Source organism: Acomys minous, assembly GCF_964271855.1.
Source record: "Acomys minous genome assembly, chromosome: 12".
Lineage (NCBI taxonomy): Eukaryota > Metazoa > Chordata > Mammalia > Rodentia > Muridae > Acomys > Acomys minous.
The window spans coordinates 97,820,212-97,847,647 of record NC_140493.1 but is presented as its reverse complement, the minus strand read 5'-3'; the positions used below and the strand labels follow the sequence as shown (position 1 = coordinate 97,847,647).

The 27,436-nt window shown below is 37.5% G+C and overlaps 1 protein-coding gene across 12 annotated transcripts in view; it reads right to left on the bottom strand.

Annotated features, from left to right (window-relative positions):
• Nucleotides 1-27,436, bottom strand: part of TANC2 (tetratricopeptide repeat, ankyrin repeat and coiled-coil containing 2) — a gene marked incomplete at its 3' end in the record, with an annotated part of 287,236 nt that overhangs the window by 110,314 nt on the left and 149,486 nt on the right. For all 12 annotated transcript variants that reach the window (XM_084748481.1, XM_084748489.1, XM_084748486.1 and 9 more), the window contains 3 exons: nt 25,102-25,250; nt 20,137-20,323; nt 5,852-6,115 (listed from right to left, as the gene is read on the bottom strand). In XM_084748481.1, coding sequence (XP_084604607.1) covers nt 5,852-6,115; nt 20,137-20,323; nt 25,102-25,250 — 600 coding nt within the window. The remainder of the gene's footprint in view (nt 1-5,851; nt 6,116-20,136; nt 20,324-25,101; nt 25,251-27,436) is intronic.

Below are 27,436 nucleotides of genomic sequence, written 5' to 3'. Positions count from 1 at the left end.
ATATCATACATTTTATAGCTATATTTCAGGTATATTTAAACAATCAACAAGCAAATTAACATTGTTCTTAAGGGGCAACTTTGAAGATGACTACAGAAATAATCATCACCCTCTACAATGACTACTGAGAGCTCCATTGGGACAAATATATTCCCATGTCATAATGCCACTTTTACTTTGTACTGGCAAATACTTCTGAGAGAATTATGTCAGGTTAAATCAGTATTATAATGTTTAATGAACACTTGCCAAATATATAAAATAATTACATAAATTCAAGTGAAATGAGAAAATAGAAAAACAAATCTGTAATATAAGTTTTTAAGTAAAAGAAAAAATTACTCTACTAGAAAGCCTGTCATTAAAAAGTCTTGTTTTTAGTAGGAAAAGGGACTAGGAAAGGAAAAAAAGAAAAATTATTCTAAATTAGATTTTTTTTATTAGATGAAAACAGCTGAAGACCATATACTTATAAAGCATTTAACAAATAAAAGCATTTTTAAAGAAAATGAATATAATTTAAATATATCATATCTGATCAGAAAAAAAAAGAGAGCATTTCAGAACAACATTTTAGAACCACATTTAGTTATTTCTTCTTATGTCCATTGCTACTAATGGAAACAGAGCATAGTAATGCTGCCAGCACTCTTGGTGTGCATGAACAGGGAGGCTGGAAGGGTCCTTTTGTTTCCTACTCTTGCACAGAAAGCCACTTTCCTGTATTTATATAAATAAAGTCATTATTCTGACTGCTGAACAGCCCCTTTTGATTTTCTATAAAATCTGCATTATACTTTCTAATTAGATTTACACCCCCTTAGATTCCCAGTCTGCATTTACCTGCTTAAGGTGTTTTCTTAGAAAATTGTGCTGCTCCAAGTACTAACAAGTGGATGAAGAGAAATTACATTTTAAATGGAGTTTGTTGTTTGAATTTTTCCAGAGGAACCCTCTTTCCCACAGAAAGCACTGATGACAGCTGCTGCAAAACACTTCCTGTGTCCCACATGCCTCCAATCCATGGCCAATCTCATATTAAGACACCAAAGATGACCATAGACAGCCGGCTGACAATCCCAGCCATGCAACCACAAATCCACAATAGTCTATTTCCTTCCAACACAGAGGCTTAAAAACAAACACACAATAGCAATTCAAATTATGCACACCACAAAACTCACAGTTTAAATTTTTCATTGTTTAGAATTTTAACTGAAAGGTGTATGAAATCTAAATTTGTATTTAGAAAATTAACTACTTCAGGAAAAGCCCAAGCTGCAGACTGTTGTAAGTCATCCTCAGTTACTTAGGAAGCAAGGGCCCTCCCTCTGAGCTACACCCCGAGTCCACTGAGCTGAAAATCCTTATGCTTCTCATAAATAGTACTATCTTTGGATATAGAACTTTCTTATTATTGGCACATTTTTTCCTCAATTTGTTAGTTATCACATTTCTAAAACTATAAGCTAAATCTATTTGGCCAATATATTTATGTTTATAATACAGTTGAAAAAATACAGATAATAATTTTAGGAGCCTGATATATTTCTTATGTATATGTTAGGAACAGGAGTAAAAATGTTAGAAAATTAAATTTTATCATCTGACTATGTGCTGACTCTACTGCCCCACAAGTAAGTGTTATAAAACCTTGAACAGTATTTTGGTCTCATAGAATAATTCTATTTTCATTTACTTAGAATTGTCTTTGTTTTTTAAGATGAGGCTTTACGCAGCACAGGCTAGCCTCAGACTCACTAGGTAACGGAGGAGATGGCCTTGTTTCTTACTCCTTGTTCCTACTTTCCACTTTCCACTGCTGGGACTACAGGTGTGTACCATCATGGGCGCCTCGGCAAGGAAGGCAATTCTCCTCATAGCAGACAGACTATGGAACACAGTGAGATCCCTTTACACATGATGTCTACAGGATTTTAAACGGGATACAAATGATACTTTATCTCCCTTTTAAGGACAGTGCTTTGCTATGTATGTCTCCCAGTGTGGTTGCAAACTGACCAGTGCTGGTTTTATAAATGTGACTCAACAAACCCAGCAGTAATGTGTTTCACTGTTATTCAACATTATTTGATCTCTTCGTATTACTAAGTTTAAAAAAGAAGGGAAGTTTAAAAGTTGGATTTGAACAAGGCCTTTTATTACTTACACCCATCTCTCCTTTATACAACTCCTGGGTTGCCTATGTTTAAGACAATTTAATAAGCACATAGGGAGCAAAAGAAGAACGTAGGGGAGGAACAAACACTGTGTTTTCTCTTCCATGCAGAATGTTGATCAAAATATTCGATATGAAAGCAGAAGGGAGACTGTTTTTGGAGGTCACAAGAAACCACTGAGACGCGGGGACAAGGGAGGGCAATGAGGAACGAGTATGGGCCGTACAATGAATGATATGTGGAAACACAAGGAAATGCAGTTTTGTATGCAAACTAAACATTTGGTAAAACAAAAGAAGAGTAAATATACTTGATTTTTTTCCTATTTCACATTTGAAAACCTCAGTTACTCTTCCCCGCCTCCCCCTCTCTTTCTGGCTTTGGTTTTATGAGACAAGGTTTTGTTGTGTAGCCCTGGCTTTCTGCACAGCTGGTTAGTCTTGCATTTAGAGATCTACCTGTCTCTGCTTCCCAAGTGCTGGAATTAAAGGCATATATTACCATGCCCAGCTTCTCAGTTACTCTTGATTATCAAGGAGGTTTATCTTCCTCAGTTTTGAGAACCATTTCAATGTACATATTACAAAGTATATGAAGATATATATGTATATAGACAGAGCTAAAATGTAAAAATGGGGATAAGAAAACTAACTTAAAATTGATTTAGGTACATTATCATTTAAACTGCCAGATTTTGAAGTTTTATCAGATTCTTAGATATTATATACTTAGCAGAGTAATTCCCCATGGAAGTAACATTTTACATTTACAGTCTATGAACCTTTGAAAATAAATGACTCATTTGGTTCACAGCTTACTTTCCTGTCTCTGTGGGAGCAGAGTAAAACCATGGGTCCCACATACAGAAAATAATGTAAAACAAACTATTGTCTGACCTCTGATTTGCCCTCTAGGCCACAGTAAACCTGCTTGTAACATATCCAACACTGATTTTAAGAGCTCCCTGATAAAGTATTGTGCTCAACACAGTCATGCACACTATTCCAACAGTGTAAGACCATGCTCTTCAGATCGACCTATCTGGTCTCTAGTGGCACATTCATGTTTCCCTGTTTCTCTAACTGTAGCCACTTGCTCATTGAGTGGTTTATTTATTATGTGTGTGCACATGTTTGTCGATCATGGCAGATGCGTGGAGGTCAGAGAACAACTTGCAGCAGTTGGTTTCCTCCTTTTACCAAGTGGGTCCCGTGCATCTTAAGCAGGCAAGTGTAATGGCTACACCAGCTGAGCCATCTCATCTGGCCTTCAATTTCCTTTAAGATGTCTGATCAGCACTCCCTCATAAGCTGAAGAACTCTGCCAGCTAGAAAGACGAATGTTAAAATGACACTGCTGAAACCTCCCAGCATAATAATTAAACATGACATATTTCCCTTTTGTTTTAACATGGGGAGAAGGAAAGGGAAAGGGAGAATACAAAGTATGTAAAGGAAAATATTGAATTAAAATAAACTCAAAGATACAGAGAAACTAGTGTTATAATATGTAATAAGTAATACATTTTCACTTAAAATGATAAAAATATCACTAAGACCACTGTTGACTAGAATTTTTGATAGACTACAACAAAATTTAAACTATCATGCTTTACAATATAGCAGTAAAAAATGAAGTAAGGGGCAGAAAACTGGGAAAAATATTTACAAACACATGTGTGACACAAGTTATAGTCAGAAAAAATATAAACACTTTTAAAATTCAGAAAGAGGACAAGCATGTCAATCAAAATCTGTGCCAGTGGTCTAAGTAGACATTTCACTTTGAAAATATATAAGTACTACTTTAATCAGCTCAGCATTATTAAGCATTAATATAGTACAAATTAAAACCATAATCAACGATCACCTCACACTCAATTAAAATCATAAAGGTAAAACAAAGGCCAATTGTGGAAGGGATGTAGAGAAACAGAAACTACAGTGCTTGCTAGCCAGGAATGTAAAATGGCACAGCCAGTTCATACACTTTGTTAAATAGTATGGTAGGCTCGTAGAACTTTAAATATAAAATCTAATATAAATGCAAGTACACCACTAAGTATCTACAGACTGGTAGCAATGCTGTTCATGAAGCTCTTATTTTCCACAGATGTGTAACATACTCCCACCATCAATACGCAATGTTTTAGCTGCATAACATCCTCATCAATGCTTGGCAATGCCATTTCTTCTCATTTTGTGGCTGTGATATAAGTGGTATTCATGATTATGGACTATGAAGGATCTCATAATTCATCCTAATTAGTGAGCCTGGATGATGGAAGACACGAAAACTTCAGGGTCAGACATACAAGTTTATCACTCAGGACAAAAGGAGTATCCAGAAGACAAAGATGTTTCGACTGCCTGAATGCCAGCTCCCACGGGCCAGCATGAAGAAGGCTGGGGACACATGCAATTGGCTGCAATATGGGAGGCACCTTAACTATAGGAGGATCAACATGTAGAGGGGCCTAAGGAAGAAAGTCCACTGTCACTATATAGAAGTGAAGGATCTTCCAGATGATCCAGTCCCCAATCATCATACCTGATAACAGAAGTTGATCATTTCCCAGAGGTCAGAACCAAAGAACACGTAGAAAAGGGATGTAAGTGGCAGGAAGCCAGCACCAACATAATGAATCATTTCACTGTTTGTTTTACAATAGGACCTTGTATATGTAGCTCATGTTGGTCTGGAACTTACTATGTAGCTGACACTGGGCTTCAATTCCTGACCTTTTGGTCTCCACCTCCAGAGTGCTAGGACTATAGGTGGGTACCATCATACTAGCTGCATATCAAATAATTATTCCTGGAAAGTAAGTCTAATGACAATAAATATTTTACTATTCCTTATCATGAAATATATCTGCCCAGGCATTCATTTGGAGACTCAGAATGACAAATTTAATTTTTATTTTGTAGTCTGGACAAAGTGCAGACGATGATACATATTGAAAATGTCAGGATGGCTATTTCTGTAAAACTCTTGGTTTGAATAATTAAATAGCAAAATAGCTGTATTTAAAATATCCCTGACATCAATCCTGTGTAGCTGCTGAGCAAAAATGACTTAGTATTTCTGTCACTTACCCTCTTGCATCATTCTTTCATGACTGCGCTTGCTGGGGCATCTGAATTGGGAACTGAAGGAGTCTGGTGTTCTATGCTGAGAGACTTTTGTGCGAACACTGGACTGAGAGAGGGAAGAAGCTGGGTGTCTTGCCTGCTCACCTGCTATACCTTTAAACAATGGATGATGACTTCTGCTTATGAACTGCACCTGGTTATGCTTCAATTAAATTATGGTTATTAAAACTCAAGCTTTAAGAAGGTAAAACTTCAAACTATGTCCTTCTCTGTTGGAATACTGGAAATTGAACTCAGTACTGTATGCATGCTATGTAAATGCTACAATGTTGAGGTGTATTCCCAGGCCTAATGTTTTTACCACAATGAGACGAACTGGTTTGTATAGTTTATTGGCCCTCTCTCTGACTCTGTATGTGTTTATGCCTGTCACGGAGGAGAACTAGGAAACCACTTGATGGATATAAACCTTCATATTCTAGGGTAAAAGATGTATGTATGTTACTAAAACACAAGAAGATGACTTGTCTTATTTTTAATATAGTCTTAAGAAACAAAAAACGCAAACCAACTTACCTGCTACAGAGTTTGGCCGCGGCATGAGATACAAAGGAATAGACTGCACCGACTGCGACAAGACCGTTTCCAAACTCCTCTCCGGGATCTTGTTCAGACTGTACGTGGAGGCGGTCATGTTCTCATCCACTCGGTACAGACAGGAGTCCATGCTGGATTTTTGAGACTGCCATGGTTTTAGGTTTCCTCCAGATCCTAATTCTTTACTGCTTTCCCCAACATATTTTGTACGCTCCATGTTTTCAGAATAATTTGTCAATGTAGCTGAAAAAAAAAATAAGAAAAAAGAAAACGAATGCTTTTTAAAAAAGAAAACATTAATCTCTTCAAAATTAGTAGTAATTATGTTATCTACTAATGTTATTTCCCAAAGATACTATAGCCACTTACCTCTAGAAGTTTTAATAACTGAAACCATCACACAATCGTATCTTACATATATTTAACATTTTATTTAAATCAAACAAGCAAATTCATATATGAGTGGCAAGGGGCCTAGAACAAGTCCTTATCAAATGTAAGATTTTAGAATTAACAAAAAGGTATTTATACATTTTTATGGACTACAGAGACCACCAACAGTTCCTCCCTGCCCAAACCCGCTCTATTTCTCTTATCTTGTTCTTTCCATCAAAGAACAAGAAAACATATGACTGAAGTAAACAGTAGTGAAGTAGAAATTAATACAGCAGTAAGAACCTACTCAAAGAAGGAAGCAACGCAGGCTTTTTTGGGTACAATTCCTCTCAGTTCTGATCCTTTGCATATCATTTCTAAGTGGTTTGCTAAAGAATAATGATTTTAATTAAAGCAAAACCTGAAAGGTCTTCTAGAATTTATCTAAGCTTCCTAATAATTATACACGAATAGGAACATTTTCATAACCCCAGAAATGAAAAGATAAAAAAGAGTAAGGTCTAAATTATTGAAGTTTTAGTAATAACTATGAAAGAATAAGAGATATCATCCCAACAGAGTTTTACACTTAGTTCATGTTCTTCTCCTATAACCTGAATGTATCTATTGCCAAAGAAAAGAAATAAACTTAGGAGGTCATTTCCATAATCCTACAAAAAGATGTTTTCTTTCTATAAATTTAGGTGGAGTTAGGGGTTTTGCAATACAAAATAAAACCTAAATTTTTCTTTAAGAAAAAATAAATGAGGTTTTTATTTATTTCTTAACTGCAAAAAGAAAAGGATCTGGGAAAAGGAACTTAACTAGAAAAGATGAAGAAATACACACTCAGCTTAGAACTGAGGGAGAGAAGTGAGAGTGGTGGCACAATTCTGTAACCCCAATGCTTGGAATATTATGGGCAGATGATTACAAGCTCACGGCCAATTTGGGTGCACAGCAAGGCAGCCACAAATATAAAAGTGAGACTTTGTCTCAAAACAAACTGAAATGAAACCAGAAGAGGCATGTGTTCTGGAGCTCCTCAGGAGAAATGAAGTTATAAATATCATTGAACATTTTTGGCTATAAACTTTGGAAGTCAAATCCCCACATTTTAGTACCTTATATTTCCTGCATAGTAATCAGTTGTAAAAACCATAAGAAATGGATCACTAAGGGTAGGCAGCTAACAAAATGAAACAACGAAAAGTGTGTTCCTGTGTCTTGGCCAGTCTTTGTAAACAAGGATAAACGAAGGTGAGCAGAAACCAAGAATAAAGTAGGTGGTGGTAACCTTAAAAAAGAACCAGCTGTGGAACCGAGAAATTCTTTCAAAAGAAGAACACGAAGAACAAATTGGGGACTAAAATAACGCAGGGAACTAAGAGGTCAGGAGACAGCACCTAGAAGAGTCCAGTAATATTAATTTCTTACTAGGTACTATTTAACAATATGAGAAATCACGATCAATTCATATTTAGTACATTGTGACTTGTGTTTCTGGGGGCACTGTAATGAAGGTTAAACCTAAGCTATGTTCTACCATCAGACTACACCACATCCCTACTTACAACTTGTAAACTGTGTAACTGTACATTCCAACTGGACATCAATACAACACTAAGCAGGACTGCCTTTCAGTAACTATTTAGGGTCTTAACCACTTACTAATATTGCAGCAATTCTTTTGGTGACAATGCCTTGATTCCTAAACTAGATTGTACATTTCTAGAGGGTAGCTACTGTAGTTTCAGACTTTTTGGTATTTAAATTAGAAAACCTGGTATCAGGGAGCTGAAGACATGACTCAGTGGTTAAGAGCACGGTCTGCCCTTACAGAGAATCTGGGCTCCATCCACAGCACCTGGAGTCACATGACATGGTAGTTCATGTCTAAGCCGACCTCCAGTCTCAGAATATCTGACCCCTTCAGCCCTCCCTGGGTACCAGGCACGTACATAAAACACAGACATACATTCAGGCAAAACATCCACGCACATAAAAATAAATCTTAAATAAAGCCAAACAAACAATCTATAAATTCACTTGAAAAAAGGAGAAACCACGTGAGAGGATACAGGCTAACAGCCTCCACACCTACAGGGAGCACAGAGAAACACGTGAAAGGACACAGGCTAACACCCTACACACTACAAGGAGCACAGAGAAACAGTGCAAAGTAAACTCTATTTCTGGCAGTGCTGCTCTGGCAGTTTTGGAGGATGCTGTAAATGTTAACAAGATGCAGAAAATAAATGGGCTCCTTCTTCAATGCAATTTTTATAGTACTTATGCTAAAAATATTTCTATATTGGGTATAAATAAATGTTACCTGGGCAGCATTTAAGTAAAGAAATGATTTACTTTGCAAAAAAAAAAAAAAAAGTACAAGATGGCATATATATTAGAGACATAGGAGCAAAGTTCTGAAGTATAGAACTTAGGTCTGAATGCCAGGAGTGGTAAATGTTCACATGGCTCCCAGTATTACATTATATTCTTTCAGGTATTTTAAGACTTGGTAAGCCGGGCGTGGTGGCGCACGCCTTTAATCCCAGCACTCGGGAGGCAGAGGCGGGCGGATCGCTGTGAGTTCGAGGCCAGCCTGGTCTACAAAGTGAGTCCAGGACAGCCAAGGCTACACAGAGAAACCTTGTCTCAAAAAACCAAAAAAAAAAAAAGACTTGGTAAAGTTTTTTGATTTCTGTTAGGGAAACAAGTGGAAGAGACCAATTAGGCTTCTTTTACGGCTGTTGCTAAAAACATCAAATAGACTTTGACTTTTTAGTTTTTAAAGGAGGCCTTCTCAATAATACTCCAGGATTTCAACACATGAGAACCTTTATGAACCTGAATATTTGCTAGCTTTTAGTCACTCTAGGAAACAATTTCACTAGCTTTGACTAATTTAGGCTATGGCAAATGGTATGATTTCATTCCTGTTTACAATTGAGTAAGTTTCCACATTTGCTACAGATCATATTTTCCTTATTTATTTGCTCATGGGCACCTAGGCTGGTTCCACTTTCTTGTTATTGAGAATAGTGCAAAAATGTCAGATGGATGTACAAGTATTTCTGTGACATAATATCAGACTGCTTTGGGAATCTAGGAGTGCTGTAACTGGATCAGATGGTAGCTGTATTTTTAGTTTTTGACAATATTCCATAATGACTTCTATAGAGCTTACTTGTATTTTGAGAATTAAGAACCAGGTTTGTTTTATTGAATCTTAATCAGTAGGTACAGGAATATCAAAAGTTAAATTCTTTGAACAGCTACTTAAAATTCCAAGAATTTTTACTTATTGATGCTGCATATATATTTGGGTAACTTTGAACTCATTTTAACTACCTACCTACTTACCTAACTATCTAAAGAGTTGTTATTGTCTAACTAAAAAGAATGTGTGAAGATGTAGTGGTGCAAAAGACACAAGTGCTTAACTCCTGAAGGGAGCAACACTGTGGCAAAGAGATGATACATGAAAAGAAAATCACAAAATAAAATTCTATTTACAGCAACATGCTATGGTGGAAACTGGTCGTAATTTAAAGTCATCATATTGACTAATGCACTAGAGAATGTAATAACCTTAAATATTGCCACTAAAAGTTGGACAAGTTCAAAGCTCCCATAATAACATGCTAAATAGGTTACCTTTTTATAAATTAAACATCTGTATGTGCAACATTTCCACAGGTGAAGTTAGAAAGGAAACATTACCACCTCCCAAAGAAAAATTTACATATTCTTTCCCACTATTCCTAATATGCCTTTATTTCTGTTTTTTTTAGATTTAATTATTCTCCAGTAAAACAAAGAATAGTGGGAAAACAGTTCCTAGTAAGTAAGACACCTCGGTTCATGAGCGTGCCTCTAATTTCTTCCTCTGATGTGCAGCAAAGTACCATTTCAGTATAAAAACTGCTTGCACAGCATGGCGTGCATATTACTGCTCATGTGTGGAAGGGAGGGTGAGGATGCAGGAATCACAGCCTTACAAACAGGGTTGTTATGAATAAAATTACCTCTAAATTTTGAGACAGATTCAATAAAATGTAATTTGCATACAATAAATGCACATACTATAATATGAATCAATGTTTCATACATTTATAGACTGCTACAATTGTCACTATAATTAGTTTTAGAACATCTCTGCTCACCTGCAGTTCTTTGCACCTACCTGTAGTTGATGGCTCTCACTTTAGTCCTAGCAAACTACTAATTTACTTAAATCTCTATAAATTTACCCTTTCTGGAACTTCCTATAACCAGAATCAAACATTATCTCATTTCTGTGTCTAGCTTCTTTCACTTAGCTCATTTCTGAGGTCAATTTGTGCTATAGTATTTATTAATAATTTCACTTTTCTTGCTAAATAATATTTCATGGTACAGAGATAACACATTTTATATAATAAATTACCATTGATGAATATTTGGATTGTTTTTGCTATTATGAATAATACTGTTTGCTATTAACATACACCATTTAATTTCTCCTAGGTTGACTTCATGTTTATTTTTGCAGTACTGGGGATTGAATCTAGGGCCTCACACATGCTAGATGGTTATGCTACCATTTAGCCACATGCTTGAGTTCACTCTGTTGCACATGCAGGTTCTTCTCTAGTCTCCTGAGTAGCTGGCATTACAGGCCTACACCATATGTCTGGTTGAAGGTCCATTCTTTCCTTTTGTTCTTTGTGGTTTTTAAAAAATTTAGTATTTGAGAATTCAATACAGGTATTTAATGTGCTTTGTTTAAATCCATTCCTGGCTCTTTCCTCCAACTCCTCCCACACTCTGCCACTTCTCCATCTCAATACATACTCTTTTTCTAAACCCACTAAGTGCACTGGTCTGTGCACAGTCTGAGTGTAGGACCATCCATCAGCACATGAGCAACTCACCAGGGACTGCATCCCTGAAGAAAACCAACTCTTCCTCCCTATAACTACCAACTGCCAACAGCTTCTCAGCTATGGGCATGACTTTGTGACACCACTCATTCATGCTGAACATTTTTGATGGCTAAACCTTGTATTTTTGGGCCAGGGTCTCACTCTGTAGCTCAGGATGGCCTTGAACTCATTATATAGGCCAGACGAGCCTCTAACTCATGGCAATCCTCCTGCCTCAGTTTCCCAAGTGCCTGGATTACAGTCATGTGCCATGTCTCTCAGCTGGGTTGATTCTTAAGAGTAAATTGCCAGGGCTGAGCAGTATGTGTGCTTCTGGCACTCGTGAGGTAGAAGCAGGATTATCTTGAGTTCAAGACCATTACTGGCTTCATAGCAAGTCCTAAGCTGGCCTATATGAAACTCCACCTCAAAAAAGGAAAAATGCTAACTTCGTAAGAAACAGCCAAATGACTTCCCCAAGTAAGACATTATGGTATTATCTTGTCACATTTGGGATTTTTTTTTTCTGTAAACAACCATTCTGTGGCTGTGGAGTGGTATTTCATTGTGATTTATTTGTACTTTCCTAGTAGTCACTAGGATAATGATAAAATGATAATATATACTTTCCACGGGCTTATTAGCCACGCACCTATAGGCTTGTTTGAGTGAAACACTATTTTGTGCAATATCAGAGTATACTGATTTGTTACTCTACTCGTATTTTGAGTATTTTTTTACATTTATTTATTTCCTTTTGCGTGCATATCTATGGGAGTATGCATGTCATGGCTTGAGTGTGGAAATCAAAGGATAACTTTTTACAGAGTTGGTTCTTTCCTTCAACTATGTGGGTCCCAGTCATGAAACACAGGTTTCCTGCTCACTTTGAATTCCTTCCTTTGTTCCTCTTAGTAAGCTGTGACTTGAGATATGCAAACCAAATAAACCTCTTAATCCCCAAGTTGTTTTTGGCTATCTGGCCAGAGGGCATAACTGATTTCAGTGGAAATTTCTGGAAGCTCTTCTTGACAGCAAAATCGTTCCTACAAATCTTGGTGATTTATGCACGTGATTAAGGAAAAGCTACATCTGGAAGTGCCTTGGGTATCTTGGGCACATCTGCACTCTCTTCTGCTCTCCAGTACCTTTATGAATGTTTTTGAAAGCATTTTTCTGACACATGTTGTATATATTTCCAACGATCTGATCCTATTAGCTCTCTGTAGCCTTCTTATAGGCTCACCACACACTGTAAGGACTCAATGATTGTATCTGGACCATACTCTCTGCTTAACAAGTGGCTGTTAACCCTATCAGGATAATTATAGAAGAAAAATGCCATTTGTTCTTTTAAATTATTTTGATGAACAGAGTGTTCCAGATTGTTTTAAAAAACATGTTATGTAATATAAATACAGCCCAATGACTACCTAAGATCTCCTAATGTTAAGTGTTACAGGTAGACAGTGTGGAAAGATGATAGAGTTGAGAGTAAAGGACTAGCAAACTTAGTAGTGAGCCTGCATATTTCTGAAAACAAGTGAGAAAGGCACGAAAAACCTAATGCAAGTTATCTAGCTCTCAGCAAATGAGTCAGAGGGCAATGTGGATGAGATAGAGAACCGCACTGTGCTAGAACAAAGGAGGAGCCGTTCACTTTGCTTTTTGGCTACAGAAGTGAAACATAATCACTGAACAGTTGACCACAGATACTTAATCTTTGTAAGCATTAGATGATCTAAGGCTATTGGATACAAAGTTAAGTTTTCAAAAAACTCAAGATCAAAAGAAAAAAAAAAAGATAGTCTTAAGATTTGACTAAAGGGAGACTCAAGTTTTAAACTCTTCTGGAGGGATCTGTGATTTCTAGGTAAATAAAAGATAGAAATCAAAATGGATTCAGACTTCAGTTCGATCTGTGCTACACATCCAATCCAAAAGGATCTAATCAAAATTTGGTACGAAAAAGAAATGTTAAAAATTATATATCAATAATTTTTATCTCAGAAAGACTGGGATATCAAAATTATTGCTTAAAGTGATATAATAGTGATAGATTATAATTAGTACTATGATTGGGCACACAATTCTATACTAATCAAGTTATACTGATAAAAAATCACAAATAATTAAGTACCCTGCAAGCCTTGGACAGTTTACTACCTCAGACTTTAGGAGCATGTGGCTTTCAGAAGGAAGTTAGGAAGCCAGAGAGAATGCTTCCTGTGGTGGAGACTGTATCATGTTTGAGGTGAATCAAGACCTTTGCGGTGAAAGTTTTCAGGAGTCTAGAGATGACACTTTTATATTTATATTTAACATTTGATGCATTGCTGGCTTCCTTTTTGTTATAAGAAGGATTTTTAAATATGTTGCAAGCTTGCCAGAGGCTGATGCTGGGTGTCTTATGCAGTTGCTCTTCATTTTATTTCCTGAGACAGGAGCTCTCACTGATGTGGAGCTCACCAATTAGGGTAGACTGAGTGGCCTGCCGCCTCCCCAGCTCAGGGGTCAAAGGTGCAGATCACTGTGGCATCTTTTTACGTGAGTGCTAGTGTCAGAACTTAGGTTCTTGTGCTTCGTGGAAAGTACTTTATCAATGCAGCCAGCTTCCCAGGTTGCCTTTATAATTTTGGTCTTTTTTGGACTTGAGTTTTGTGCAGGGTGGTAAGTGTGGATCTATTTGCATTTTTCCTACATGTAGACATCCAGTTAGACCAGCACCATTTGTTGAAGATGCTCTCTTTTTTCCATTGTATGGTTTTGGCTTCTTTGTTGAAGATAAAGTGTCCGTAGGTATGTGGGTTTGTTTCTGGGTCTTCAATTTGATTCCATTGATCAACCAGTCTGTTTGTATGGAAGTACCATGCAGTTTTTATTACTGTTGCTCTATAGTACAGTTTGCAATCAGGGAGGGAGATACTCCCAGACGATCTTTTATTATACAGGATTATCTTAGCTATTTGAGGCTTTTTGTTTTTTCCATATGAAGTTGAGAATTGTTCTTTCAAGGTCTGTAAAGGTCTGTAAAGAACTGTGTTGGCATTTTGATGGGAACTGTGTTGAATCTAGATTGCTTTTGGTAGGATGGACATTTTTACTATTTTAATCCTACCGATCCATGAGCATAGGAGAGCTTTTCATCTTCTGGTATCTTCTTCAATTTCTTTCTTCAGAGACTTGAAGTTTTTTCATACAAGTCTTTGTGGATATAGTAAAGGGTATTCCATCAGAATGGCTAAGATAAAAAACTTAAGTGACAGCCCATGCTAGCAAGGATGTGGAGAAAGGGGAACACTGCTCCATTGCTGGTGGGAGTGCAAACTTGAACAATCACTTTGGAAATCAATCTGGTGCTTTCTCAGAAAGCTTTCTCAAGACCTAACTATACCACTCCTGGGCATATACCCAAAAGAAGCTCCATCATATAACAAGGACATTTGTTCAACTATCTTCATAGCAGCTTTATTTGTAATAGCCAGAATCTAGAAACAACCTAGATGTTCCTCAACTTAAGCATGGGTGACAGTGTAGCAGAAGTCAGAAGCCTTGAGCCAATAACTCACTGCAACAAACATTTGTAAGCAAAGAAGTGTGGGCAAAAGGGTACACTGAGGGGCTACACTGTGACACACTAGAGCTTCCACAAGAGATTTTTAAAAATTTTGGGTCGGGGTGGAGATTACAAAGGCAGAGGTTGGGCACAAGGGGATGAAGATGCATAGGATTGAGGTGCAAAATGTGAAATTCATGAAGAATCAATAAAAAGTCAAATAAAAACAAAAACAAGACATATTAACATGCCACTTTATATAACACACACACACACACACACACACACACACGTGTGCACATACAATAGGAAGGGATTGAGGAAGAGATAAAGAGAAACATAAAATGAAAAAGGCTTTACACAGACTAATCTGATAGAGTATTACTAATTAAAATCTATACTAGCAGCCCAGGTAGAGAAAGGCAAATGATTTGTCTAAGGATAAATATGAATTTGCACACACAGTACCGAAGGGTAATCCTCTCTAGCTTTGAATGATAGAAACCATTTATTTCCCATTTATTATCCCTAAGTTCTAATTTGGGTTAATAGCCAAACTTTCTGGGGTCTAGAGAGAAATGTAATCAAAATAATGTTACTTAAGAAGAGAGGGCAACAGGCTCACTGGGTAAAAGGCATTTGTCATCTGCTGTACAAGTTTGGTGGCCTGAGTTTGATCCTGGAATCCACACAAAGGTGGAAGTAGAAAACTGATTCTGTAAATGTTCTCTGACTTCCACATGTGCACTATGGCATCACATTCTGCCCCCAATCACACATGTGCACACACAGGAATACTAAATAGCTAAACGTTTAAAATTTATTTAAGGAACTTTTTATTTTTCTTTACTTCATCCCGTCCATGTCCCTGCCTCCCGAAAGGGTCTTACTGTGTAGCCCTTGCTGGCTGGACCTTGCAATCTTCCTGTCTCACCCTCCAAATGCTGGGGTTTTTAGATATTTAATGCTTGTTTACTTTTTTCCCATAAAGGTTTATTATCAATGCTCTGACAAAAATATTTTAAAATGCTTGCCTATAACACATCTTTTCTTTTCTATGCTGCTAAACTTTTTTTCTTTTTCCGTATGTTTAAAGTTTTTAATTATAGTTCTCACTTGCATATCTGTAAAATTCTGAGTTTCTAAAGCTTACTATGAAGAGCCAATCCTATTGTAAGCAGCTGCAGTGTTCTGCAGAAGCTTGTCATCTGGCTTTAACAGATGCACCCCACCTCACTTATGACAGACTAAAAGGAATGTTCACTCGTGCTCAAAGGAGTCAATTCAGAAGCAATTACTCTATCTTCTGATTTAATCATATTTTTGAAGAAATCTTCATTTTTCTTTTTTCCTCACACATTCAAATCTTGACTATATTCCAAGACGGTATAGAGATTTAAATCTTTTCTTAAAATAGGATGTGCTGTAACACGACACAAGAACACATCATGTATTGCAAATGTCTTCTTAAATATTGCAAAATATGTAGCTTCCAGCTATACTTTCATTTTTGTGAATTCTTCCTTTGCCAGTAACTGTTTTCTAAGCTTCTTCATCAGAATCAGATCTTGATGGTGTTGGCAGGATGCTGCAACCTGCAGCCTGCACTACCAGTGAAGGAATCATGAAACCACATTGCCCAGTAGAAAACTCACTTTGCTTAGAGTTTGGCAATGGTCTCTTTGTGTGAACCTGCAGAGACACAGCTCTTGGAAGATTCACATTTACTGTTCAGAGCCTGGAGTGTTTCTTGCTGGTGTTGTTATCCAGGCCTTCCTGCATCATGGCTGCTCTGAGGTGATGCCTGCTCTTATTGTCTGCATTTTATACTTTTCCCTTAGTCTATGTATTGCTGGCTCTAGACTATGGCATTTTCATTGTTTGGTAGTCAAGCAGAAAAGAAGTACACAGAAAAACCATCTTCATTTAAGAACAAAGCCCAACTTTCTTTAGTAGACAGTTTGCCTTCTCAGAGAATAAACACAGCTTTTCATTGTTATTGTTCTTATCTAGCTAGAATGTATCTCAGGCCAACCCAATTATTAAAGAAAATGCATTTCAAAAAACAGTTCATCACTTTTCCCTCCTTCCCCTCCTTCCTCTATTACCCTCTCTTATCCTCTCCATCTGATTCTTTGTCTTCACTTTAATTTCTTTTTTTTTTTTTTTGCCACCATGTTTACTTTATTGAGCCCACAGTGGACAGATGTGTAAGGGTAACATTTGCAAATGTGTAGAGTCAAGGTCTCAGCTTAGGGATAGGGCCAGATGTGGACAGAAGCACAGGAGGCAGGATTAGAATCCAGAATGCAGTACTCTTTGTGAAAAGGCCTGAAAGCCTGCCACAGAGGTGGTGGGGGCAATTAACGATGCAGATAATGACCATGACGATGCTGAAGGCCAGGGAGCTGATGTTCAGACACTTGGCAGTGGAGATGTAGGCCTGGGCCCCAGTCACATTGCCCACCATCTTTCTGTCTCTGGACTTCACAGAGTAGGCACAGTCAATGAAACCCAGGCAGCAGAACTTCAACAAGAGTGCGTTGAACAGGACCAGACCACATGGCTGGGCACAGAGACCTTTCTGGGCATGTTGATCATGGTGGTTCTCACAACATCTGAGTTGTGGGGTTCCTCCAGCTCAGTCATCCCATACTCCTCTTTGACTGTCTCATAGCTTGGAGAACATCTGGCACTGGGGGTCAAGAAGGGTTGGGAATTGTAAAGACTCTGGAACAATCGCACCATCTGAAGGATGGCTGCTGCTACCCGGGCTCTGTAGGCCTGCCCTTGCTTGTCTTCACTGTAATTTCATGTTTGGGTTTTGTTTGTTTGTTTTTCGAGATAGGGTTTCTCCACATAGCCTTGGCTGTCCTGGAACTCACTTTGTAGACCAGGCTGGCCTCAAACCAACAGAGATCTACCTCCCCTGCCTCCTGAGTGCTGAGATTAAAGGTGTGCGCCGCCACCACCCTGTATGCTTGTTTCTGTTATTGTTTTGAGAGTTTTTTGGTTTGTTTGTTTGTCTGTTTGAGACAGGGTTTCTCTGCATAGTTCTGATGCCCTGGAACTCACCATGTAGAGCAGGCTGGTCTTGAACTCACAGGCCTGACTCTGCCTCCCAAGTGCCGAAATTAAAGACATGCACCACCATGTCCAGCACTTTCATGTATTCTTAAAACAAAAATCTAGATTTTATATATGAAAAAAATACTAGCCTTGGTGCATTCCACTTATATGACAATCTCCAAGTCCCTATTTTATTGCAAATAACAGTATTTCATTCTTGTTTGTAGCTGTGCAAAATTCTGGTATGTATATACACCATCTTTATTTATTCATTTGCTGATAGTTACTTTGTTGATGACATCGCTTAGCTACTGTGACTAGTTCAGGGATGGAGAATTCTCTTGATTAAATTCAGGTCATCCCTGTAAGCACTTTACAGACTGAACCATCTCTTCACTCCTATTTCATTTTATTTCCAATATTATCATTTGTTTTTTTCCCTCTCCTTTCAAAATCTTTTTGCTAATTTTTTCCACTTAGTTACTAAGTTTGTTGTCCTAGTCTTCAATTGACTTTATTTCATTCATTTGTTTCTTTTAATCTTCTTTGAGGTTACTGATTATTTTTTAAATGAGACTTCTTCATTCTTTGACATTTCAACAATTTAAATATCTTTAGATTGGGTTTTAAGATATGAACTTCAGGAGCGAGTTTGCCTTTGTCTTTTCATATTTCTTGTGTTTCTGTAGATACCTGTGCACTGATTTGTATGGATACTCTTTTGACCTTATATGGGGTCTTCTTAGTGACCTTCTTTTGCTTGAGGCCCCCAAACCAATCAGTGGTCAAAACTGCTACAATGATAGTACCATCCAAACAAGTCAGAGCGAGAAAACATATTGGAAAAAAAAATTACTGAAAGACTATACACCATGAATGACCATAGGAAGGTGGCAGAAATAATGTAACATAAATTATGAATTAAAAATTAATAAAATAAAATAATAAAATAAAAGATGAGGCAAGAAAGAAGAAAAAAGTTTAAAGCAAAGGTGAAGTAATGAAGAAATAAAAACTACTTAAAAATAAAGTTATATATAAGGTAAGAAGAGGAATAACAACACTAAAGATTCTAAACATGAAGTAAAATAGTATTTAAATATGATAGTTTTTTAAAAAAGAAAAGAGGCAAAGAATTGGAAAGGCATTTTCTTGGGTGTTCTGCTATTAGAATTCTTTGGGTATATGCTGGGTTGTATGTGCAGTCTGCTAGAGTTCCTCTCTGTGTCCACTGTTTGTGCAGTACAGGGGGCCAAGGGCCAGGCTCCTGGGAGCTGACTCCAGCAAAAACCCAGTTTAAACAACTAGAAAGTTTGTGCACCTGGAGGTGGAAAATGTCCAAGCCAAGGGGAGGGCTGGAGATGGGGAAGATGAGTAGAGGACTGACTTCTACTCTGGAGAAGGAGGGGAAGAAGAACGTTTGCTTTGTCTACTGCAGTGTCTCATGCTTTTGGTCTACACTCAGCAGCAAACCACTTGTAGGTGTAGTCGCTGACCTAGGCTCAGAGCTCCACGTCTTCATAAGAATACACTGCACATGGGGTTCTTTTCTTGACATAAGAACACACTGGTCTAAGGTGCCAGAATCATAAGCCAACTCTGGTGCCCCATATTTGACCACCTCCCCTTGGTGGGGAGGCCTGATGGCACTCAAAGAAAGAATAAGCAGACTACCAAGGTGAGACTTGATAGCCTATGACCATACAGTGGGGGAGGAGGTCCCCCTTGGTCTTAGACCTAGGGGAAGGGAATAGGGTGAAAGCGGGAGGGAGGGAGGAACAGGAGGATACAAGTGATGGGATAACAACTGAGTTGTAATCTGAATAAAGTAATTAAATAAAAATTTTAAAATGTTCTAAACAAACAAACAAAAACGCTTATTTTACTTTGTTAAGTGCCGAAAACAAGATCCCTTATTGATATGAAAAGCCAGATCAGAATGGGCTTCCAACACTCATCAAAGGACTGCTACTTACTTGAAACACACAAACCCCAGGACAACTCAAATTGCAGATCTTCAGCCTAATCACTTTCTCTGTTTCACAAAACTCTACTACACTAGTAAAGAATTAACTTTTCTGGACAACTACTGCCAGTAGAGATGAAATATGGGAATTTACAGAAACCAGTGTAAAGAACATTTTATATCTTAATAAGTAGGTAGGCCTGAAAAAAAGGAATTAAATATGAATGTCTGTCTCTCATTTTGTTGGCCTTTATCGCTTCAGCATTTAAAAAGAAGGACAAATTTACACATATCTCAAAATATAACTTTGAAAATCTTAAGCACACATAGTTATTTTTAAAGGGAATAAAAAGATACTGAATGATTATTATAAAAAGAAGCTCACCAATGATGCCGCTATCTCTGCTTTCCAGGGTAGAGGTGGGGCTGGTGACGGCCCCATAGCTACAGTCCTTGGCAGGTGCATTTGTACTGACTGGTGGGAGCGTAGAGCAGGGGCTGCTGGCTGGTGGAGAGGCAGTGCTGCTAGTCAGGGTGGAGCAGGGACTTATCCTCTGGGTGATTGCTGAAGTCTGAAAATAAAGTCAGTACCAAATAAGATAAACTGATCAGCTATTAAAATATATCTCTTCATTAAAAAAAATAAAATATATCTCAAGACCAAATACTAATGTGATAAAAAAAAAAATCAATAAATAATTTCCATGTAGCTTTTACAACAGTTACACTGGCTTTGTTTCTGCTTTCCAGGATGAGAGATCCCATGCTCTACAGTTAAGGTAAAACTTGACCAGTTAACATGAACAGAGACTTGTGGCTAGTTTTTCCGTATATGTTAAATAGAGATTAAAAAAAAGAAAAAAGAAACTACCCGTGACTTTACATTTTGGTTCACTAACAGAAATTTCTTTTAAGCACAAGTTACTACTTCCAATCAATGAAACTTTTCAGAATGCTTGGAACGTTGTCTTGTTAAAAAACTGTCTTTGGTTAGAAAAAAAAAATACCTTTGCAGCTGAGAAATAAAAAAAAGTTCTTAATGAAAAGAAGAGTCTTTTGATAAATAGGCTGTGAGTACAGAGCAAAATACCTTATTCTGCAAGCTTCTCTAATGACAAAGTAAACAATGTTTATTTAACACAAAAAGACATTTCTTGTAAAAAGTGATTGTGTGTATAGATAAATTTATATTATGAATAATTCTTATGTCTGAGATGGCCACCTTCCTGTTAGACAAGGATGGAGCATGACATAAGGAGGAGATGACCTTGAACTACTATCCTCTTGCCTCCACCTCCCAAGTTCTCCTATTATATGAAGGCATCATTATGCCCAGCTTTCCTTGGTAAGTTTTTAAATATGAAGGTATCAAAAATTACCAAAGAGGTTAGCAGTAATACATTCTGACTTGTCCAACTAATGAGAAATCCAATTTTTTTCTTCAGCTCTTTTTATCCAAAGAAATTACTGATATAGTGAATAAAAGTATTTTTTGTAAAGCACTAAAGCAATTTTATCCTTATAAAAGTCACAAGTGATCAAAGACAAAATTATTTGAAGAAGCACTAATGATAAATTTAACATGTTTAAATATTAAATTTAAAGGAAGCTTTTCAACTTCTTTACATATGGTCTCCATCAATAGTCTCTTTGCTGAAACTGAGAATCTATACTTAATAACTAGAAGATGTGTTAATTATAAGCTGCAAGAATATTAACAATCTTTAACTAATTTGGTAAGGATTTTTGGATGTTGTATTTTAATTTCTGTACTATATCTAGTCATAAAAGATACATTTGACTTAAAAGTAACAGTCTCATTAAGTTACAGCCACATAAATCCTTTCAATCATATCAGTAATATGAGGAACTGATATTTCATTACGCTAAAATAAGCCCTCAAAATCCTGAGGCAAATTCCTTCTACTATACAGTATCTTTCCAGAGAAAAGAGGAATTTCAATTTCTTTGTAACCTCTGTTTATGCAAAATGTTATCAGTTGCTAGAGAGATAGCTTTTAAGTGGGCATGCAGCTGAATCACCTATAGAACACATTAAAAAACAGACAACTTCCAACAAAACCAACAGATACTGAGCCCTAGACCACCTCGACTTAAACATTCAGCACACTTTTCTAAAAGAGCCAGATGTTTATTTCCGTACATGTAGGATGGCTCACAAACACAACATGGGCTACAGCACCGTAGGAGAGGGGAGAATCCCTGGCCTCTTGGGGTAAGAGGATCTTGGCCTTGGTGTACACTGAGACTAGAAAAGAAGGTGATTTCACTCTTCTGCCCTTGCTACCCTCCATCTTTCAGCCAGGAAGCCACCTTGGTGACATATTTCATTCTAACCATTGTAGTGAGTGGTAAGGGAATGGCCTGATCCCAACCATTATAGGGAGGTCAACACATAATTTTACTCCTCTTGCACTCAGTTTCTGAGCTTATAGCCAATGAGGTGAACTGCACTCAGGTATTTTATATTGGATATATCTATACTTGCCATAAACTGGAACCAAGTTTTATTTTGGGATGACTCCATGGTTAACAACCCATTTCTGGTTATAGACAAGATTCTCTTTCTAGTCTGTCAACAGACAGTACACCATATACATAATATAATCCATGTGATAGTTAATCCCCAACACGTGATTTCTACACTATATTTTTTACAAAATAAAGTATCACAAAATACATGCTTTTAAAAGCCTTAAATGTAAAAGCAAAAGTTGTACGTTGTTTAGAAACTCAAAAGCTGTTCAAGGCTTGGGAATTAAAAGACAGGCCATACACTTATATATGGAAAGTAGTGAACAAGATACAGACAGTATTTTCCATGCTGCAAGCCAAAATGGAATTTAGTTACTCCAATTCTAGAAGCTTTTAGTGGGTTTCCAATTGTCTATAACATTCTCTATAGGGAGCAAAATAAAGTTCACAGTCTATCTTTTATAAGGTTCCACATAAATACAGGTGAGTGGCTGGTGAGATGGTACAGTGGATAAAATCCCTTGCTATGCAAGCCTGATGCCCTGAGTCTGATCCCTGGAAGCCACAGGATGGAAAGAGAGAACTGTCCCCATAAAGTTGTCCTCTGACTGCCCTAAACATTCACCACTGCACATGTGCTCCTAGTTCTTAATTCCAGTCCAGGTCCTACAAATTCCAGTGGTTCCAAAAAGCTGAAAATATGTTATATTCCAAAAAGCTACGTCATTATCATTTTTTTTATATTTATGTAATGCTTAACAGTTTTTAGATGCCTTTTATATATTTTCATTTCTTACATGTAGATAAAACACCCATATGCACTTAATAAGAAGAAAAGAAAGAATTGTGAAAATGGGGGCCAGGGAGTTGACTCAGCAAGTGAAAGCTTTTACTGCCAGGCCTGATAATCTGCGTTTGATTCCTGGGACCCACACAGTAAGGAAAAGAAACAACTCCCACAAATTGTCTTCTGACATCCACATACATGCCGTAGGACACTCCTGACATAATGCACAAATAATAATAATAACATAAAAATGGTATTATCAAAAATATGAAGGCAAAAAAATGTTCCCTAAACCATAGTCTTGCTTATTTTACATACTACTTATACTGCATAGTACTGCATACTTTTGTGTACAGTACTTTCAGCTTATCTTCACAATAACCCTATTGTCTTGTCATCCTTCTTTTCTTTCTTTCTTGGCAAGTGGGTAAAAATTAATCTAGTGCCTTTTATTTGCTGGGCAAACACTCTATCACCATTTATCCCCCAGCCCTCATGTTCTAGTTTTATCTGAAGATACGGCCTTACGAGTGTATTTAAAAGTAAGGCACAGTCTACACACTTGTGAACCTTGATTTGAAATCACAGTGACATGAAGAATGTCATAGCAGGGTGGATGGATAATTTTATCATTTATGAAGAAATATAATTTTGTAGAAAAAAAGAAGTACTTAGCTATTAGAAGGAGGGGTAGCATATTTGTGATCTTTGTTAGGATAGTTCCATGCTAACTTGACATTAACATCAAGAAATAAAAAGTATTTGGGAGTTAGCTCAGTGGTAAAGCACTTGCCTAGCAAGCACAAGGTCCTAGGTTTGGTTCCCAGCATAGGAGTAGGTCAGGGCCATCTCCCCAGACCTGAGTAAAATATTTCCCTATAAGGCACTTAAACTAGTTATATTTCTATTATTGAGATAAAGGCAATGACTAAAAGCAACTTGGGAAGGAAAGTTTATTTCACCCTGCACTTATAGTCTATCATGAAGGGAGGAACCCAAGCCAGGAACCTGAGGCAGGACCTCAAGCAGAGGCCATGGAGGACTGCTGCTCACTGGCTTGTTCCCTGGCTTGCTCAGCACGCTTTCTTATACAATCTCAGACCAACAGCCCAGGGGTGGCTGGGTCCCCACATCCATCACCCACCAGGAAATGCTCTACAGACTTGCCTACAGGCAATCTGCCAAAGGCATTTCTCATTGAGATTCTTCTTCCCAGCTAACTCTAGCTTGTGTCTAGCTTGGACACTACCCAAAAGAAGGTTAACTGTAACATTATACTTCAAAGCTTTCTGAGATGGACACTCAGAACATTAATTCCTCAGGTTTTCAACTTTTTAAATAAATGCATTCAAAACTCATCTTTTTTCACTAAGCCTTGAGCTTTAGCCTATAAATTATACTTAGTTTTCACTGTAACAGTTTAAAATATTTTCTTATTTCCTGGATTCTAAGGCTGCTGAGAAACATATTATTTAATAACTAAGCATTCAGGGATGTTTAACTTTTAGCTAAGTTAATTTCTAAGTTAATTTATTATTAATTTTAGTGGTAAAAGCAATTGGTAGCTTTAGAAACTAAAGATCAGCATATCATTAATCTGGCCATACTCCACATGAATTTGGGAATACTGTATACTCTAATCTCTCAGTGCAGTGTTAATCCCTCAGTTCTGTCACTTGGGTAGCTTATTTGTTAATCATTCAGCAGCTTTACATACATAAAACACAAACAAAGCCAGCGCAGTGGTGCACACCTGCAACCGCAGCACTCAGGGAGGTAGAGGTAGGTGGATCTTTGTGAATTCAATGCCAGCCTGGTCTACAAAGCAAGTTTAGGACAGCCAAAGCTACACAGAGAGATCCCATTTCAAGAAACCAAAACCAAATAAAACAAAAACCCACAAACAAAAAAAAGTGACTATGAAAAATTTAATTATATTCTAGACCTCAAAATGAATTCTAACAAAACTGCTATTTTTCCTTTCAGAGTGAGCACATACTCACACACCACACCATTTTTCTTTTCCTGATTCGTATTGTTTGACCAAGTTGATAGTGCATAGCTTACCTGATTTTCATCCTGAACCTCCATGCTGTACTGGTCACCTGACTGTACTTCTGTGACTTTCTCTCCAAGGAGGAAACCCAGACGAGTCATGAGTGTGTTTGCTGCCTCATCTACAGATGGAGGTGGGCCCAGTTCCTGTTCAACATCACCTGGAGCAAGAAGACAGCAAACATGAATCTTAAAAACAGGATGGCCTATTTTCATTCTATTATTGTTCTTATATTTAGTTTTTTCTTTAGTTTTCACATTCTAAATTCAAAATTACCACATCCAGTCTATCAGCTGATTGTCAGAATTCTGTGTGGGTGCGTGTATCCTCACGTGTAGGGGCCAGAGGTAAGCCTCAGATGCTGTTCCTTGGGCGCTATCTACCTGTTCTGGGGTTGGGGTGTCTCTCTGGTAGTAGAGATTGCTGCCTACACCTTCCAGGCACTGGATTACAATCAGTCATGATCCACCATGCCCAGTCTTTATATAGGTGTGAGACTGAGTTTAGGCTCTCCTGTTTGCAAGGCATGCCTTTTAATCTGTGTCATCTCCTCAGCCCTTGAGTCGCCTACTTTTTTGTTTGTTTGTTTGTTTTGTTTTTTTGTTTCTCAAGACAGGGTTTCTCTGTGTAGCCTTGACTGTCCTGGACTCACTCTGTAGACCAGGCTGGCCTTGAACTCACAGAGATCCACCTGCCTCTGCCTCCCGAGTGCTGGGATTAAAGGTGTGCGCCACCGCTGCCTGGCTTGCTTCTCCTACTTTTAAAGATTGTAATTTTCACACACAATCTACAGAGCTTATTCTCAATTAATCTATAGGAAATACTTGAAATTAAAAGAGAAAGGTTCTTGTGTTTTGGCCAGCAGCTTTCCAGCCCAGTCTTACTCTTGGGCATCCACAGTACAGCCAGAACAAGTACTTAACTATAGTTCCTTCCATTTAAAAAGAAAGTTTGTATAAGTACTTCTTTATATTCTGAAGTAATTTCAACATTTAAAGAAGTTCCAAAATAGTACAAAGAACTTCCCCGCAGCTTAACCATTTGAAAGTTACAGATTTCTCCTCATCCTCCAAGACTATGCATTTCCTATGAACACGTTCTCTTGTGTAACTCACAGGCCAGCACAATCAGGATGCTACCCTTTCATGACCTTAGCCCCAGGCTGAAGCCAAGCTTCAATCCTTGCTTGGTGGCATGTTCTCAAACAGAAGGAGGCATTTTAGGCTTACACAACACACTTAGTTATCAGTTCATTTTTAAAATTTGCAACATTCTTTAGTGTCATAATCTTGACTCTTATAAGGCTTAGAGTCTAGGTGTTAATTTTTTCTCAATTTACCTTCTGATTCAATCCAGGTATGTATTTTTGACAGATATATAAAAGAAGTATTGTTGTTTTAACTTTGATTATCTGGTTATGCCAGTGTCTATCAGATTTTTCTATTTAAAACTATACTTTCCCTCTTTGTATTTGATAACTATTCTGATGGAAAGACTTAAGTTATGTAAAATATTCCATTTTTTAACATATTTTTGTGGTGAAAAATGGAATTTCCTTTAGGTGCTATAACTTGTTGATCTTAAGTAATACACAATGTTGTGTAGTCATAGTCACTATCTACTTTTAGAACTTTTCATTGTCCCTAAGAAAATGCAGTTCCACCAAACAGTGGTTTTCTCTGTCCTCTTCTTTACCAGTCCACAGTTACTGCCAAGCTGCTTTCTTCCTTGGGGAAGCTGCCTATTTTAAGCACCCTGTGTAAATAGAATCATACGGTATTTTCCTCTTTGGAGTCTGGTTTCTATCAGTTAGCATAATGAAGTCAGGCTCGTCAGGCTGTGACATGTGTCAGAATGCCGCTCCTTTTTAACAGGCCAGTATTCATTCGTCCAACTGTTACTGGGATTCCAGGCGCTTGTTTAGAGCTTTTAGCTACAGTGAATACTTAAGTATGATCAGTAGTGCAAAAATAAATATTTGTTTGATTCTTCGCCAATGAATTTTTGCTATTTTGAGTATTAACGTTTCCTTGTTGGATTAATTACTGTCATTGTCCTCAAATAGTGATTTTTCTCCGTACAACTATCCATTTCACTGATTTCTGGTTACAACTAGTAACTATCAGTATTTACTTAGTTCAAATTGTTTTAGATTTAGCTTGGGTAAGCTATGGCCCTATGGCCTTTTAACATACTCTTGCCATGTTTTGGAAAGCTCTATGACACACAATTTTTCAGGTTCATCTGGTATCCTCCCTGTCCCAGCTATGAAATTAGACAACCTCTTCAGAAAGCTTTGTTTTCTTAGAGAGAGGGGGGAAAAAAGCACTTACACCCAGAGCTATA